Genomic DNA, 19,273 nt, shown 5'->3' with positions numbered 1-19,273 from the left:
CACTCTGTTAAGTGCAACATATCTGAGGCAGGATGTGGTTATGTTCTTCCTGCAGAAATGTTATTAGAAAAGGACTCTAATCTCTCATCTTATCTTCACATCTAGCTTAGATACAGTTGTTTGTAGCAGTAAATGCAGGGTTTGTACTGTTAATGCAAAGTAGGACTGACTACCAATAATAAGGGCCCAGTATTGATAATGTTTAATGTAAGTAGGAATTTGTATTTATTTAGGCTGCTTTCTGTGACCTAAAAATGTTGTTATAGCAAAATAGGCAATGCTGTTGTACATCTTAACTGTTTTTTTAACTAAGTTTAATTGAGTTTTAATGTGTTTTAATGGATTTTAAATAGTGTGCCTACTTTAATCTTGCTGCATATCATGCAAGTTTATGGCCGCTTGTTCTGCTTCTGTGTTGATTGAAACCTCCCCCCACTCTCCACCCTCTCAGTTTTTTTTCTGCACTTACTTGTGAAGCCACAGTTTGACAGACAAGAAGAGGAAACAGACGTTGTTCCTCTCCCCACAGCGATGTTTGGTGGTCTACTTTGTTATCGTAGCTACTTCGTTAAGAGCATTGTGCTACTTCTCTGGGTCTGCCTCTACTGTAAGTACACCTGTGCTTTCAGATCTTTCTCAGATGTGTGTCACAAATACAATTCTAATGTGTTGTATTTGTTTGCTTCATAAACTCTGATACATGCTTAGTTAGTACATCAGAAGTGCTTCAACTCTTGCGAAGTGACGTGTCTTCCTTGGAAGAGGCTTGCAGTGTATTTTGTGAGTTGTGTGAGTTTCTAAACCTGGTGTTACAAAATGTAGTGGTGACTTTAAAGCTATAATATCATGTGAACTTATGAACTTGAGAACTGGGTGCATTCATATAAAACATAAATATAAATAAGATTTTAATTTTTTTCAACACCTAAATATTCTTATTATGTTAGTTTTCTCCCGATTAAGTCTCATGTTCTTGTGCTATGTTTTAAAAGTGTTCTCCCTACTATTAGTATTTATAACTTAGTGAACATTGACCATGTTACATCTTGTATTTCTAAATTGGCAGTTTGGTTTGCATCTTTGCTACTTCAGATTTCCTCTTGCATCTGTTTAGAAGTCTAACAAAAGAAAGTCAAGGACTGATCAGCATTTCTGTTTCTATTGCGTCCTGATTTTCTTTATTTTTGTATTTCTTAAGTATTTTAAGTATATGATGCAAGTGTTATTTCTATTGTACACTTCTTATGCTTATGCATAACTTCTCATACAGTACAGTTCTATGTAGTAATTGATCTGACTGAAATGGGGGTGTGAACACATTTCAGAAGTCTTTTGTACAGACATAAATTGATCTGTGTTGATTCTCTTCTATTTAGAAACAAAAACAAAAGAAAAGAAAAAATACATGAAAAACATGTAGTGACTAGAAAAGACAAATAAACTCAGTATAGTAAAAAATAAAAATAAAAAAAAAGCTGTGAGTCAAATATGACACTAGCAACAGAAGCATTTCCTGAGTATCTCCACCAGTTGCAGCAACACTTGCCAAAAGTGATGAGCTCACAACACAGAGGGCAGCTGTAACCTTTGTCCACAAATTCTTTAATTGCACCATTTTTTATATCAAAATGCAGCAATTTTGGTTCACACAATTTTCACACAGACTATTCTTGTGTTGAAGTACTGATTATTACTATAAATAACCACTACTAACGAACAACTGCTTTCAGATGGTTTTCTCTTTGTCTGAGTATTTAGTTTTGTTATCTATTCATTTTTTATGAATTCACATTTCTATTCATCCTAAAATTACAAAATAATTACTCATCGTGTGTATATAGAGAAACAACAAACTATAAGCATTTATTGAGCAATAACATGTAATTATTTTTGCCATATTTAAATTTTAGCTATGCCGGGTCACTCATATTATAAATGTCAATTGACGTATGTCTTCAATCTGTAATGAGATTTTTTGTCTTTTTTTTTGTGTGTGTACAGTTTTATTATTTTTGCATTGGCAATCAATGTTTGCATACTAAAACTAGAGCATATGGTTGCAGGCAATTTGGTCTTTTTTTCTGACTGACTGACTGACTGACTGACTGACTGAACAGCAAAGTTTCATGAGCATTATACTCAGTTGTTTGTCTATGTATTTTTCAGATGTCGAGGCTTCCAGTGGAAAACACATGATTCACAAAAAAGTTGGAGATACTGTGGAGCTTTCGTCAGGCTTACCAACTGAAGGTGTGACTGTGGCAACATGGAAATATGGAGAAAACAAAGTCGCAGAGAAAGATAAGGGTGTTTCTAAAAAATCTCCATTTAAGGACAGATCAGAGCTGAACCTCACAGACTTTACTTTAACAGTGAGAAAACTGACTCTTCAAGATTCTGGTAATTTCACTTTTGTCTCAGAGGTGAATGATAAGCAAAGGCCTTCAGTCACCATCACTCTGCAAGTTCATGGTAAGAGACTTTTTTTTATAATTCATCTAATTATAAAGCATCCTAATGAAACACTTTTTTAAAAATTTCTTTCCTTTTTATTTCAATTTATTTGTGTGTGCTTTCTGTGCATTCTCAGCCACCTTAATGTATTAATGTTAAATAAGGATTTTGTATAATACTATTTTATATTATTTTGTATTTTGTATTTTTGTGACCAGCTGATATAGTAGTGAACAATAATTGTTTGGATTTAACGAAGTTTGTTGTCATTGGTAGGCCTAATTTTATATTATACATTTGCAGAACTGAACAAACATCTACTTTAATCTGTGATGCAAAAGGTGACCTGACACAGACTCTGTTTTTCCTTCTGTTTTCTCATTAGAGCCCATATCTAAACAGCCTGTCATAAAAATCAATTCTACCTGGATTTCCTCAAATGAATCATGTAAAGTTCTGCTGGAGTGCAGCACAACTGGTGATGTCAGCTACAAGTGGACTGTAGGAAAACAAACACTAACTGGTCCCAGGCAACAATACATCATCAGGGAGCAGGATGGAGAGACCAGTGTCACCTGCACAGTTTCCAATCATGTCAGTGAGAAGTCTGCATTTCAAACAGTGAAGTGCAGCAACAGCACACAACAAGAACCAGCAGAGCCTCCAAGAGATAAAGGACACATAACAAGTATATGATGCTTATTTATAATATATTGATACAATCCTCAGCTCCAACATGATCATAAGTATTGCAAAGCTGGGAAATGGTATAGCAGGATAAACAATTTATACAGTATTGAAGCCTGGAGAAACAGTTGCTCAAGTCCACTTTAAAAAATAGAAAGTCTGATTACTTGGAAGATGTTGAATGATGTTGAATATAGGGTTAGACATTGAAATTATAATTATATAATTATTATTATAATTATCATTCAAGTTTTGAAAACTACATATCTGCAAAAATGTTGTTGTCATTGATTTGGATATTTTCTTTAAAGTATTTTGGTTGTTTTTGTTTAATTCTAGGATGTTCCTAACATAATCAATGTCATCATTTGCAGAAAAAGACATTTTTCTTTTCGTGGGTGTAGCTGGTGGATGTTTGGTGCTTGTCACTATAGTCACTATAGTAGGAGTCTGTTGCTGCAGAAAAAGACATATTGGTAAGAAAGTCTTGAGTATGTCCATTTTTTTAGCTAACATTAAAATCACCTTAATAATGTCATATTTTCATAGTTTATTTGATGTTTTCCATTTATAACTAGGAAGTGACACAAATGACCTCACTGTGTACGCTGATATTGGTGAGCTTACAAATGATGATGTAAGTATGTTTATACACTTTGCACACATAAGGAAAAATATGTTTCTTTAAAGTTTTACTTTCAATGATTTTACCTGTCTCTGTCCACTCTCAGGGGACAGGGACCATGCAGCCTTGCTCAGTGTACGAAACCATTGATAACAGAGTCCCAGCAGTTAAACCTGGGGTAAGAGCAAAACTTTGTTTGAGATTCTGTAAGACTGAATTGTACTCTGTTATTAAGAAATATTTCAGGTGGCTACAATATACTTTTCCCTGCCTTATGGTGAATATATAGTACTCCACTTTTTATAGTTCACTTTTAATTTTTAGGAAATACTGGTTAATGTTAAAACAGACAAAGTAACTGTTGATTTGATGTCTTTGTTTTTCCCATCTTTTTGTCACACTTACAGCCTCAGACTGTCTATGACAAGATCCAGCTTAATCGTGTGAGGAAGGTTTCAGTGTCGCCCTACCAAGATGTGTCCTAGATGGAGCTTTGTTTGTCCATTATTTGTGTAAACATAAAAGAGGTGGAGTTAACCATTTTGCCTCTAACAACAATTATAAAATGGGCAGAATAAGGAAATACAAGGTTAATTTCCATCACTAGTGTGTGAATCTGTGTGTGAATGGGTGGATGACTGGATGTGTAAAGCACTTTGGGGTCCAGGGACTAGTAAAGTGCTATACAAATACAGGCCATTTACCATTTAATTTGAAAACAAAAGAAGTAACATTTGATTACTACATTTAGTATGTAACTTTTATAATATTGGAAAAAAGTGTCTCTTTTTTCTTTGTGTTGATGTTGTAAGCTATATGAGGAAATTTCATTAACATTGTACATTTTGTAAAATACAGAGTATATTGTGATTTTTTCTTGTGATACATTTAATGGCATTAATGTGAATTATTTTCTTAATAATTATTTTGTTAAAAATAGTTCTACTAATAATTTCGTATCGCTATAAAACTATCTGCACAATATGGCATGCAGTGCTCATTCTACTACAATTATTTTCAGTCCCAAACAGGGGCGGACTGGGCATCTGTGGATTCTGGAGAATCACAGAACGGCCGGTACTCCAGGAAGGCCCACCACTCTCCACACATGCTTTCAAAACCTGCCCCCCCCCCCACACACACACACACACACACACACTCACACTAATCTCTTTCACACTCCAGTGCTCTAGAGAGCAGCACTGCACCTCTAAGTTGGATTCCAGCTGCATTTGCTGTGACCGCCAGGCAAGGAGAAGAAGAAGTAGAGTAGTAGTAGTTTGGGCTGGGCCCAGTCAAAATCCAGGGCTGTTTTTTAGTCCCAATCCATCCCTGGTCCCAAACATTGAATCAACAGACATCTTTATTAACAAAGTGATAGTTAACAGTGACTCAGAGTTTTTGAACTATGACTATCCTCATTAACTCAGGATTAACGCTCCTTCATAGTATAGCTCTTAATTCTGCTGCCTGCCCCAGACTCCCCACCAGCCAAACACAACAAACTGTATCCTGCTAGTCAGAGCCGTTGAATGGAAGAGTCAGATCGTCTCCAGTCACTCCAATTGATCATTTATTTACAACAGTGGTGGATGATGGAGCCTAACCATAGTTCAGAAAGTTATCGATACACACTAGCTACACCACAGAGATATAACAGCACACAAGATTGAGATGTACTTTTTAAAGGGAAAATGTTAAAATTTAATTTGCCAGTAAGCACTGCCAAAACTATTTGAAGTCTCTGTGTATGATGTCACAGCCTGAATTCTGAACACCCAAGACTCTTACACACTGTCACTGGGTGATCCAAAGCATGCATAAGCATCAACTTTGTGGTGCCATGGAGCGGAGCACATAAAAGCATTCGATAAATATACACACAACTCTGTTTTGCAGAATTAAGGCAATAATGTAATATAACTGAAAGTAGTAATGTGTTGTGACCAATTTGCAACTGACTTCCTAGAGGGGATGGGTTACCCATTATGAGTACAACATCAAAGTAAAGAAAATCCAAGAGAATCAAATAGAAATGAATACATGATTTTGACAGCCTTGACAGTGGTCCAACATGATAACCTATACATAGAGGTATGTTTCTCATATCACATATAATGATTGTACCTTTATTTACTTTATTTATTTATTATCCAAAACAAATGTACCTGAGCTTATGTGAACTAACTTAAAATTGACGTACAAGAATGCAAATTTTCATGTGGTAAAAGACTTCAATTTGGAAAATAATTCAGAAGGAACATTCAGCGTAATTTTGCACAAAGTACTTGTAAACACAAATGAACACAGCATTTTAACAAACAAAAATACAGAGTGAGCTAAAATAATCTGTACAATACTGGGTTGCAACAATTATATCTTACACATGTACATACAGTAGCAAAAAAGAGACAGACAGAGATTCACATTTGAGAAACATATGTTTGAGATAATCTAAGAATTTTAAATGCCTATACAGTAATGGGTAATGATAGCCATATCTGAGTTATGACACTTGATTTTTGAACTTTATTAGTTAGACAACAGATGTATACATTATACTGTGTCCATCTTCTGAGGACTCTGTCAGAATGCATTCATTCAAATTTGATGGTTGTCTCCCATCTGTTTTCAGTCATGTTTTTGCACTCATTCAGGAATTCTTGTTGAGGCTGTTGTGACATTCTTGAATTATAACATATAATGAAGTAGAAAGAAATTTGGTTATTTGGTCATTGTCAGTAATGTGAAGCGCATATGGTAAAATCTAGGCAGAGCTGATTTTTCTGTCTGTGTTTAGACAACAGTACCTTGCAAGTGCTCAGTGCTACTGTGATACATAAAATATCCCAATAAAGCACACCTTCTTTTCTTTCCAGAATCAAAGTTTTGTCTGTAATCCAAATCGTAACTGAGTCATTTAACAAGTGCTTGAAATATGGGCCCGCCCCTGGGCCAATTGTAAGAGGGTAAATATGCGTGAGTTCACGTATGAGTTACCATGTGACTGAGCATTGCTACATTAGCTAATTAATTATATACCTTTCAGGTTTTCAAATGCAGATTTAATTTGTTCTATACTGAAACGCAAACAATATTGAGATTTACCGTTCACTGCTTTGATTAAAGGAAAGTACTCTTGTCATATTTTATCAGTGAAATCTACAACAAAAGCTGGTTTCCTCTTTTTAAACTCAAGAAATAATTAAGCATGAAAAAAAGAGTTGTGCATGCACATATATTTTAACACAATGAGTGGCTGTTCCCAAAATTTGAAGTAAATAAATCTTGTTTTAAACCTTTTTTTTTTTCAGCATAAAAATTAAATGAGGTGATTCTAGGTTCATACTTTTATGCAGAATATGCTGGTTGCAAATGTAGTCAACTCTTTCCAAATTTGTAACTTGTAAATTGTTCATTTCAATGGAATGAGTCGAGGGCTCAATCATGTTGACAAACATTTTCCAAAGTTAAAGAACAATTTGCAACAAAGGAGCTAAGAGGAGAAACCTGCACACATTGTTTCAGGATGTTAACAACTAAGAGGGAGTCACGCAGTTAAAGTGGCACTATTCAATAAAGACACTGAAACATCACCCTGCTGCTAGTATTTTGAGAAAAATGTCCACCAGTAGTTTTTAAAACTTCGTGTTCTACTGGAAAGCATACAAAGCATCCATGAATGCATATTTTCCACCTGACTTCACAATCTGCTTATTAGCTCACCTTGTTCTTCCTGCTCTTCTCCAGGCTCTCTGTTCTCCTCCTTGGTTTGAACTAGTAAATGATAAACGTATAATCTTAAATGAATATTTATAATGGCAGGTTGGGGATCCATTAATGTATACAGTATAACACACTTTTCAGTTATGTGAAATAATTATTAATTAATTTGGATGAAAAAAAGAGCAGCCTTAGTATTAACTCTTTGATTTTATGCTTGTGCATGTCAAATCTTACTTGTTTCTTTTTGCTCACTTGCTTTCTCATTGCTGTCTTCATTCTGATTTCTTTTCTGCTCTTCCTTGCTCAGTCTTTGGGCTGTCACTAAAATGTTAAATGCAACAGAAACAGAATTTACAAACTAATAAATGGTATAAACTGATTCATATTCATTTATAGGCATTCCAGTTGAATACCAGCTGCTGCTGGACATAGAGAGGCAACATCCTTTTGATTTGCTGTCTCCTGGATCTGAAGGTGTACTGTAAAAAAACAACGAAGAACAATTCAAAGAGATTAGAAATAGAAATCTTTAATTAACTAAAATAATGAAGTACATCTGCTCCTCGACTGGGAGCTAGCAATATACAAGCAGGCTAGTGGCTCTGAAAGCTAAAATTAACCAATAATCTCTATCTAGCCTAAATCAGCTAAGGTTTTTAATGCTGCTTGGAGAACTAGTACACCTATTGTGCCAGCTATGCTATTGAAGCTGTTTAGAGCAATATGAATCCTGTAAGCAGCTCCTCATTATATCAATATGTTTAAAATCTCAACTGGCATTTTTAAGTGTGTTATTGGAAAGACGTTTGCATACCACCGAAGCACTTCAACCTTACAGTACTATCTAAATGCAAAACATATTGCAGCGAGCAAAGAAACTGTGAGAGCTGTTAGCGCTTTTTCTGGTAGTTAGTCATTCTAACTACCAGAAATCTCGAAGCACAGGCCGAGGGGGCGGTGTGGCAGCAATTTTTCACACCAGCCTATTAATTAATGAAAGACCAAGACAGACTTTTAATTCATTTGAAAGCCTGATGCTTAACATTGTCCACCCCAGCTGTAAAAATTTAGAAACCAGTCTTACTTGTTATCATCTATTGTCCACCTGGGCCTTACACAGAGTTTCCCTCTGATTTCTCATACTTTTTATCTGATTTTCTTCTCAGCTCAGATAAAATAATTATTGTGGGTGATTTTAACATCCATGTAGATGCTAAAAATGACAGCTTGTTATTAGACTCAATTGTCTTCTCTCAAAATGTAAAAGAACCCACCCATCACTTTAATCACACTCTAGATCTTGTTTTAACATATGGCATAGAAACTGAACATTTAACAGTGTTTCCTGAAAACCCTCTTCTGTCTGATCATTTCCTGATAACATTTACATTTACAATAATTGATTACACAGTGGTGGAGAGTAGACTTTATCAAAGTAGATGTCTTTCTGAAAGCGCTGTAACTAAGTTTAAGAATATAATCCACCCACTGTTATCATCTCCAATGCCCTGTACCAACACAGAGCAGGGCAGCTATCTGAACGCTACCCCAACAGAGGTCGATTATCTTGTTAATAATTTCACCTCCTCACTACGTACGACTCTGGATACTGTAGCTCCTGTGAAAACTAAGGCCTCAAATCAGAAGTACCTGACTCCGTGGTATAATTCTCAAACACGTACCCTAAAGCAGATGACTCGTAATCTGGAGAGGAAATGGCGTGTCACAAATCTAGAGGATCATCATTTAGCCTGGAGAAATAGTTTGCTGCTTTATAAGAAAGCCCTCCGCAAAGCCAGAACATCTTACTATTCATCACTGATTGAAGAAAATAAGAACAACCCCAGGTTTCTCTTCAGCACTGTAGCCAGGCTGACAAAAAGTCAGAGCTCTTTTGAGCCAACCATCCCTTTAACGTTAACTAGTAATGACTTCATGAACTTCTACACAAATAAAATTTTTATCATTAGAGAAAAAATTACCAATAATCATCCCACAGATGTAATATTATCTACAGCTACTCTTAGTACCATTGATGTTAAGTTAGACTCTTTTTCTCCAATTGATCTTTCTGAGTTAACTTCAATAATTACTTCCTCCAAACCATCAACGTGTCTTTTAGACCCCATTCCTACAAAACTGCTCAAAGAAGTCCTGCCATTAATTAATTCTTCGATCTTAAATATGATCAACCTATCTCTAATAATCGGCTATGTACCACAGGCCTTCAAGTTGGCTGTAGTTAAACCTTTACTCAAAAAGCATCTCTAGACCCAGCAGTCTTAGCTAATTATAGGCCAATCTCCAACCGTCCTTTCATATCAAAAGTGCTAGGACCAATTCTGTTTACATTATACATGCTTCCCTTAGGCAGCATCATTAGAAGACATAGCATACATTTTCACTGCTATGCTGATGACACCCAGCTCTATCTGTCCATGAAGCCAGATAACACACACCAATTAGTTAAACTGCAGGAATGTCTTAAAGACATAAAGACCTGGATGGCCGCTAACTTTCTGCTTCTTAATTCAGATAAAACTGAGGTTATTGTACTCGGCCCTGAAAATCTTAGAAATATGGTATCTAACCAGATTCTTACTCTGGATGGCATTACCTTGGCCTCCAGTAACGCTGTGAGGAACCTTGGAGTCATTTTTGACCAGGACATGTCCTTCAACGCACATATTAAACAAATATGTAAGACTGCTTTCTTCCATTTGTGCAACATCTCTAAAATTAGAAATATCCTGTCTCAGAGTGATGCTGAAAAACTAGTTCATGCATTTATTACTTCCAGGCTGGACGACTGTAATTCATTATTATCAGGATGTCCAAAAAACTCGCTGAAAAGCCTTCAGCTAATCCAAAATGCTGCAGCAAGAGTGCTGACAGGGACTAGAATGAGAGAGCATATTTCTCCTGTTTTGGCTTCCCTTCATTGGCTTCCTGTTAAATCCAGAATTGAATTCAAAATCCTGCTCCTCACATACAAGGTCTTAAATAATCAGGCCCCATCTTATCTTAATGACCTTGTAGTACCATATCACCCTATTAGAGCACTTCGCTCTCGCTCTGCAGGCCTACTTGTTGTTCCTAGAGTATTTAAAAGTAGAATGGGAGGGAGAGCCTTCAGTTTTCAGGCCCCTCTTCTGTGGAACCAGCTTCCAGTTTGGATTCAGGAGACAGACACTATCTCTACTTTTAAGATTAGGCTTAAAACTTTCCTTTTTGCTAAAGCATATAGTTAGGGCTGGACCAGGTGACCCTGAATCCTCCCTTAGTTATGCTGCAATAGATGTAGGCTGCCGGGGGATTCCCATGATGCATTGAGTTTTTCCTTTCCAGTCACCTTTCTCACTCACTATGTATTAACAGACCTCTCTGCATTGAATCATATCTGTTATTAACCTCTGTCTCTCTTCCACAGCATGTCTTTTATCCTGTCTTCCTTCTCTCACCCCAACCGGTCGCAGCAGATGGCCCCGCCCCTCCCTGAGCCTGGTTCTGCCGGAGGTTTCTTCCTGTTAAAAGGGAGTTTTTCCTTCCCACTGTCGCCAAAGTGCTTGCTCATAGGGGGTCATATGATTGTTGGGTTTTTCTCTGTATCTATGAAGCGCCTTGAGGCGACTTTTGTTGTGATTTGGCGCTATATAAATAAAATTGAATTGAATTATTATCAGGATGTCCTAAAATCTCCCTGAAAAGCCTTCAGCTAATCCAAAATGCTGCAGCAAGAGTCCTGACAGGGACTAGAAAGAGAGAGCATATTTCTCCTGTTTTGGCTTCCCTTCATTGGCTTCCTGTTAAATCCAGAATTGAATTCAAAATCCTGCTCCTCACATACAAGGTCTTAAATAATCAGGCCCCATCTTATCTTAATGACCTATCACTAGGGCTGTGCTATATGACCAAAATCTCATATCCCTATATAAGAATTCTATCGTCCGATATCGATATAAATCACAAAAATGTAACATTTTCTGTAAATTCTGAGAATCTCGGGCAGCTCGACTTGCGGGAAGTGTTTCCAGCTGGGCGTTGCCTACCTGGAGTCGAATGTTTTAACTGATGCATGAAACTATACATTTTTAGACATAAGTAACGGCCGCCATTTTCTTTGTGAGTATTTATTACACGGCGTGCTACGGGTAAAAAGCTGTTCTAACGTTTGAGTCTAAGGTTTATTTTTTAGCACCTGGCGGCTCTTTTTTACTTCTCATCCGTAAATAATCTGCTCTTTCACGTGATTCAGTTTATTTTGAAAAGTCTCAACAGGATCTTGACCTTTATTGTGAAAGGTTTATGTGGAACATAAACAAGCAGACATGCGATGCTGTTACCGTCGTTGTTGCTAACCACAACGCATAAAAACAGGCGTTTGTCCGTTGGTAGTTAGGTTATATTACATAAAAGAGAAAGAGAGAACTTTAAGAAATTAATATAGTCACTACAGTGACCATCAAAACGATGAAAAAATATTGCCGTAAACAGTTTATTTTGCGAAACCACGAAACAAACGATAGCGTAAAATGAAATGATAGACGTTTTTATATCGTCATCCGATATAAATCGTTATATCACAGCCCTACCTATCACCCTATTAGAGCACTTCGCTCTCGCTCTGCAGGCCTACTTGTTGTTCCTAGAGTATTTAAAAGTAGAATGGGAGGGAGAGCCTTCAGTTTTCAGGCCCCTCTTCTGTGGAACCAGCTTCCAGTTTGGATTCAGGAGACAGACACTATCTCTACTTTTAAGATTAGGCTTAAAACTTTCCTTTTTGCTAAAGCATATAGTTAGGGCTGGACCAGGTGACCCTGAATCCTTCCTTAGTTATGCTGCAATAGATGTAGGCTGCTGGGGGATTCCCATGATGCATTGAGTTTTTCCTTTCCAGTCACCTTTCTCACTCACTATGTATTAATAGACCTCTCTGCATTGAATCATATCTGTTATTAACCTCTGTCTCTCTTCCACAGCATGTCTTTATCCTGTCTTCCTTCTCTCACCCCAACCGGTCGCAGCAGATGGCCGCCCCTCCCTGAGCCTGGTTCTGCCGGAGGTTTCTTCCTGTTAAAAGGGAGTTTTTCCTTCCCACTGTTGCCAAAGTGCTTGCTCATAGGGGGTCATATGATTGTTGGGTTTTTCTCTGTATCTATGAAGCGCCTTGAGGCAACTTTTGCTGTGTTTTGTTGCTATATAAATAAAACTGGATTGAATTGAATTGAATCGCTACCAGTACCAGTTCGGCTGCCCAAACTTGATGAAATGATTTGCTTCAGGACCAAAAGTAGTAAGTCAACGTCGGACAAACTTACAAATTCTCTTGCAAAATGGATTGCTCTGGATTGTAGGCCATTATCAGAGGTAGAAGACAGGGGGTTAGAAAGTGTGCTACAGATTCAAATGAGTAAGTGTGTAACAGGTAGGGATGGGTACCGGTGTCGGTTCTGACATAAACGGTAGTAACCAGACCGAAAAGCAGCGCACATTTCGGTGCTTTATTTCGGTGCTTTTTTTTCCTGAGCTGTGATATACTTCTAGCCAATCATTTTACGTTTCCGAGAATAGTAGGCGGGGCCAGGTACGTACGTTCTTTTAGAGCAGAGCTCCAGATTAAAAATGCCCAAGGCAAAGCGGTCAAAAGTCTGGCTGTACTTCACAGCAAAATATGCAAACTCAGCAGCCTGCAACAAGTGCTTTAAGCTGATACTGTGCAAAGGAGGTAATACCTCGAATCCGATGAAACACCTGGCGACGCATAGTGGGTTTTTTTCAAAGCCGAGAAATGGCAGCAGCAGCCGTTCTTCTCTGCGTGAGTAGCTTAATGTTGTTCGTGTGTAATTTATGCTGAGTAGGCTAACCACGTTATTACATTAATGCATGTAAGGTGAACTAGCAAACATCATCATAGTTACATGTGTCTGTCTTCTTGTTTGATGGCAGATACTCCCTTCACCCTGGCCAAAAAGGCTAAAATGACCAAAGAAAAAGTGGAAAACAGTTAAACATGAGAGGTTTTTGGACAAAGTTTGTGTATTTTCCATTGTTTAAGCACTGCTTCCAGCCAAGAGTGATACCATATATGCCCTATAGCTGCAGAAAAGACTAACATTGTTATCTTTTTACAAAAAAACAGCTGAATATGAGAGGTTTTGGACCAATTTTGTGTTCTCCATTCTTTAAGCACCGGTTTGAGCACCGGCACCGTTTCAAAAGTACCGATTTGGCACCGGTATCGGATAAAACCTAAACGATACCCATCCCTAGTAACAGGGCCCTGAGTTTGTACAGAGCAGAATCCACCATCAGCAAGAAGGACTGCCTGCTGCAGTGGTGGTCCAATCGAACAGGGACCCATCCAAAGCTGTCTGTCCTAGCCCACAAGTATTTGATTAGTCCTGCCACTTCTCTCTCATGTGAGAGACTGTTCTTACTTGCAGGTCACAGAGTAACAAGAAAGAGAGCTTCCTTAAACTCAATATGAATAGGATAGTTTATCTAAGTAACTAGCTGAAAGAGACAAACAGTAAATAAGCATGGATGTATTGTGAGTCCAATGGATTTGCTTTTTTTGTACTAAAATGTTTGATGAGAACATTGTTTTAGCCTATTGTACAAAATAATGTGGCTAAGGTTACTCAGTTTAAAGCTGAAGCTGCTCAAATAACCTTTTATGTTTACACCTTGTTTTTTTCAGAAGAAAAAGTGCACTTTATGTTGATTTTTATTATTATTATTATTATTATTATTTAAAGAATACCATTTTGAAAATGTGCTTAAAGTACTTAAAATGGTACTTTATTTTTACATCTGCCCAATTTTGGCCAGGGATATTAGTTTTGTTTCTCTGTTTTGAATTGAAATGCAGTTTCAATGTTTTTTCCCATAAATTAAAAGACCTTGAGTTTATAAAATTCATGTCCATGTCTATTATTCTGTCGCCCACTAAAACCCTTTACAATGAAAAAGACATTTGCACTTTGGAGCAAATTTTCTTGTGCGATTAAATACGAAAGCTTCTAATTAATTAGATTAATTTTTTAATGAAGTCTCACCCTTAATTGTTTTCAAGCTAACTTCACTATATGCCTGTTTGCTCACCTTGGTCTTCCTGATTTTGTAAAGGCTCTCCAGCATTTTCAGTTCTTCTTTGCACTGACAAAAACAAGAAACACATTGAATTCAACTCATTTGATCCTGTCTCCAGTAGACACATTGGCAGGCTATAACATTAGAAGACAACAAGGGCTGACTAAGTTAAAACTCTTAAGGGGGGGCTCAACCCCCAATCATACTGTTATGGAGGTAAACACAGATGACACAAGAGCTCTTGATTCTCACTCCAACTTTATTCTGATTAACTGATTACTCCGTGTCCCACAACTCAGCAAGCACTTCCTGTACACTGGGTGTGAGAGGAGCCGACTAGTGGTCCATCACACTGTCATACATTCAGTGCCCTTTAATTATTATTAATGATATAAGCTGCTTGCAAATGTAGTCAACTCTTTTCACACGTGTAAACCTAATTTCAGCGAGGTACACATTTTACCCTCAAAAGCAACTTAAATAGTTGGATTATCTAGTGGAGTGTCTCAGAATGGACAGAATGGAATGAATAATCACAGATTTCACTGTAGGTGGACACTTTAGTTATCAAATCCAAGGCAATTGCTCAGTTGTGTTGACCAGAATTTTCCAAAGCAAGTAAAAGATCAAGATGCAGCAAATTAGGTAAGAGGAGAAACCTGCACACACTGTTTTAGTCTCTTAACCACAAAGAGTGAGTCAACCAAATCATCAGCAATGACCCTGTATGATCAGAACAATATGCAGTTTTTTTATGTTTTATGTAAAGTGTGTTATGAAATTACCTTCTTGTCTTCTTTGTACCAGAGCAACAGCATTCTGAGTTATTAATGACAAGTCACTCTGCAGGCTGTATGATTTCACTGTAACATGAAGAACACTGGACATTAAAACCCATCCTGTCTTCAGTCTTCAGTTGGCAGAATATAACATAGATTATTATTACACAGTTGCTATACTTATTTTTAGGGGTACCCGAGGACCCCAAAAGATCTAACCTCACATTATTTACACTGCTCTCTACTGCTCTGCACACAGAGGAGAAAACTGAATAAAATTTTTCTTCTGAGGGTGAGTTTTTTTCTATTACCTCGATAACGGTAAATCATATAAATTGTGATGCCACACATCCCAACAAGGAAAATGACCAAAATTACAATATTTCCAGCGCAGTACTGTGTCCCTGTTGTCGGTGAGTGTGGAGCCGTGCAATTTAAAACTATATGGAGAAAGCAAAAACATAATCAACAGAAATGTCTTGCATGGATGCTCAATCATCCAGTTAAGTAAATCCCAAAAAGTTGATTCTGTTCATCTGGACGTACTGTTTTCAGTGGGAGAACCTGAATGAAAATGGGAGATAAGAATACTACATCCAGATGAACAGAATCAACCTTTTGGGAATCATCAGAAGTGTGACTTATATTGTCTGATTTAATTTTCAATTTACAGTCTTTCAAGCTGTGGGTGCATCGATACCAACAATGATTACTTTTACAGATTTTTTTGTTTAATCTTCCTCTCAGCTATGCTTGTATGTTAAAGAAAGTGTCACATTCAACAACTTACCACAGATCTTACTCTCACACTTTGGTGTGACAGGTTTGGATGAAACACTCTCTGTGTCTCTGCTGGAGATGCAGGTAAAACTGGCAAAGTTCTCTTTGGTGTTGACAAATGCAAAAAGTTGTGCAGAACTGTCACTGGGATGACTCTTGTTGATGGTGAGCACACTGACTGGTTCAACACTCCAGGAGAGGTTAACACCCTCATCCAGAGAAGAGCAGTTCACCACCATTAAACAGCCACTTTCTACAGATGTACTCGTGACTATCTGGATGGATGGCTGCTGGAGCTTTTCTGCAAGGATGGAGAGTGAAAATGATAAATTCACACAAAGTAAGGACAAGCCTGTGTAGCTTAATTTAAACAGAGGCATATTTGATTGCAAACAGCAAAACTTGATAATTATGCAGCACAAATTAATTCTAAATAAAGGGAAAGTCTGTAATAGTTCATAAATGCTGCAATTCTTTAAAATAAGAGCAATAAGTGATGGGTGATTGAAACAGTGCAAAAAAATTCCAAATACAAGGGATTCCATTATTAACTTAGTATTATTTACAAACCACTTACGTTTCACTGTGAGTTTAATCTTATTTACTTTTTCTTCATCGTCAGTGTTGAGGTCTACAGAGTATTCTGTAGCATCATTTTCCTTCAGGTTGTGAATTGTTAGGTCACCTAAAGTATAAAATACATTGAAACAACATCAAGAAATAAAACTGCAATAAAAATGGTAAATGTATTTGTAAAGCACTTTACACTATATACAATCATCCACCCATCCACACACTGGCGATGGCAAGCTACAGTGTAGCCACAGCCGAGGCGAGGCTGCCGGACAATGGCGCCACTGGGCCCTCTGACCACCACCAGTAGGCAACGGGTGAAGACTGTGGGAGCCGGGGCTCGAACCGGCAACCTTCCGATTACAAGACGAATGCCCAACTCTTGAGCCACGATCACCCCTGATAAATGTTACCTGATGTTGTGTTAAGACGGAGTCTCCCTGTGTACTGATGGAAACGTTCAGTGTTTGATATCCCATTGCGATAAGTGGCAATCCAAGTGGTGTTGGTGAGTATTGACCACTCAATTTTGATGAGATTCCATGATGGGTCGACTCCTGAGGGCAATGTGATGTTTTCTCCAAGGTACCCAAAGACGTCTTGAGTTGATTTAGCTGCTGCTGCTGTTTGTTCACATAATACTGCTGTAAGGCAAGCAAACAAACAAGAATGAATTTTAAACACATTGTCTCTCATGTTTACAAAATAAAAAAGGATGCAAAAGCCCTTCTCATAATACTCATGAACTTTGAGTTTCAAAAAGACATTTTAGACATTCTTAAAGGTTCTTTAGTAGGGATTTTTAAATATATGAATCAAAGAATTTAGTTTGTTTTCATTTGACCCATCCCCAAAATAAGCTCTTATCATAAAATGGCTAATGACAGCTGTCTAGCTCATAAATACATGATGGTCTACTTCATGATCAGAAGTGACTGAGAAAAATGATAAGCTGTTCCTCATTAAAAGAAAACAGGAATGTGAAACAATACAGGAAATGACAAGGGTGTGATGTTTTATGGTGTTTTTTAGTTAAATCACACTAGATTTGACACTAGATGTCTGCATTCTCATGTTTTGTTTTGTTTTAGCAGTATTTACAGCAGTTTCAGTGATGAGCTGGCATTATTGAACATGTATTGTTTTTTTCTTCTTTTTGGGTGAAACTGATAATCCTAATAATTCCATAATATATATAATAATAATATATTGACACAGAACTGTATTATTGCTTTTTTAAAAGAGTAAGCTAGGGTGGATATCAATACGGATGTAAAATATATGGTCTTTTACTGTAAACATCAAGACATTTCAAAAATCATGCTAAAAATGGTCAAGCTACTAGCACGCACAGTGGAAATATATTTTAGTGAACATAAAACATTTGAGGTTGCAGTCTCATTTTGCAAAAATATATAACATTGAGTTCTACAAGAAAAGCCGGAAATGAAGCCATGTGACAGCAGCCGTTAATCTAACTTCTTCCTTTTTCTTCTAAAATGAACGACAGTAAGTCATTCCGCTATGCTCACATTTCTTGGCATAAATCTAACAATAAAGACAAAATGTAGCATTTACATTCAAAATTTTAGGTAACTAATTTACAAGTTAAGTTTTGAACTTCTACCCAAGGAAACCAGTAAATCACTCATTTATATAACAACATGTTTGAAATATTTAGAGCCTTTTTTATCTTGAGCTCTGGCACATCTGTAGATGCTAAACAGCTTCACATAATGTACACAGGACATACCTTTAAAGAACGAAATAATAATCATCCGTAGTCGCATGGTGGCTGATATGAAACTCACAGTCAAAGTGTTGTAACTTCCTAATTTTTTTTATGGCTCATTACATCCGGTTTCAGAGGCTGTGTCATCTGCCAGTTGCCAAAAACACCCAATCTATCAGCTGTGATAAATAAAATATGTAATAAACTGATGGGTTTGTATCTTGAACCCATCCGCTGGAACGTTGAAGGCAATATAATTACACCGCAAAGCAAGACACGAAGTAGGCAAACTTCTTCATGGTACTCGTGCACGGGAGAGAACCGGACAAACGCCGTTCCTTCACTTGACCCCAGTAGCTCTCGTCCGTTCTCCCGTACCACTGCCCTTTTATTGAGGTTACATGAATATGCATAAGTTCACTAACATGTGACGTCTACATACACACAAAGAGTACCTTGCCTGTGTGTGTGTGTGTGTGTGTGTGTGTGTGTGAGGTCAAGATGTGACCCTGTGAAGACTCCCCAAGGCTGGCGCCTAGAAGTCTAGCAGATTTATCTAAACAAAAGGCTCTTATACTTGAACAGATATACGTGTGCTTGCTATATCATAAATCAACAAGAAAAGATAAACTCTCCTAGGGAGTGTGATCTATGCCAGGACACTCTGTGTAGAGGAATGTACGCACCCCTTCTTTATGCTACACAGAGTTAATACAAACCTCTTTAGGATGAAACATTCTTTCAATCCACCAGTGATTATATACTTCTAAGCATATATGAGTAAATATTTCTAAGCATAAATGACAATCAACAATACAAAACCTA

At 37.3% G+C, this 19,273-nt stretch overlaps 2 protein-coding genes across 4 annotated transcripts; one reads left to right on the top strand and one right to left on the bottom strand.

The window, feature by feature from the left end:
* The first annotated feature begins 498 nt into the window (after positions 1-498).
* LOC146674599 (uncharacterized) lies at positions 499-5,823 on the top strand. The gene is made up of 7 exons (XM_085397369.1): positions 499-607; positions 2,167-2,472; positions 2,840-3,142; positions 3,516-3,617; positions 3,720-3,778; positions 3,873-3,944; positions 4,174-5,823. Exons 1-7 carry the CDS (start codon positions 532-534, stop codon positions 4,249-4,251), a joined length of 996 nt encoding a protein of 331 aa, XP_085253495.1. The 5' UTR covers positions 499-531; the 3' UTR covers positions 4,252-5,823.
* A 535-nt stretch (positions 5,824-6,358) lies between these two features.
* LOC146674598 (uncharacterized) lies at positions 6,359-18,814 on the bottom strand. 3 transcript variants are annotated; one of them, XM_085397322.1, is made up of 11 exons: positions 18,470-18,814; positions 17,130-17,360; positions 16,721-16,828; positions 16,154-16,444; positions 15,675-15,803; positions 15,370-15,447; positions 14,597-14,650; positions 7,906-7,971; positions 7,745-7,813; positions 7,493-7,543; positions 6,359-6,451 (listed from the first exon to the last, which is right to left on the bottom strand). In XM_085397322.1, exons 1-11 carry the CDS (start codon positions 18,504-18,506, stop codon positions 6,420-6,422), a joined length of 1,146 nt encoding a protein of 381 aa, XP_085253448.1. In that variant the 5' UTR covers positions 18,507-18,814; the 3' UTR covers positions 6,359-6,419. The 3 variants fall into 3 exon arrangements, with proteins under 3 accessions (XP_085253448.1, XP_085253438.1, XP_085253457.1); XM_085397312.1 differs by having other exon boundaries at positions 7,727-7,813; positions 18,470-18,812; XM_085397331.1 differs by lacking the exon at positions 15,675-15,803 and having other exon boundaries at positions 7,727-7,813; positions 18,470-18,813.
* Between the last annotated feature and the right edge of the window lie 459 nt (positions 18,815-19,273).

The sequence above is a fragment of the Rhamphochromis longiceps genome, linkage group LG3 (genome assembly GCF_057381845.1).
Source record: "Rhamphochromis longiceps isolate RC_006_pf linkage group LG3, R_longiceps_female_GT1.1, whole genome shotgun sequence".
In the NCBI taxonomy this organism is placed as follows: Eukaryota; Metazoa; Chordata; class Actinopteri; order Cichliformes; family Cichlidae; genus Rhamphochromis; species Rhamphochromis longiceps.
The sequence above is the reverse complement of the archived record's forward strand: the minus strand, read 5'-3'. Positions and strand labels throughout refer to the sequence as shown.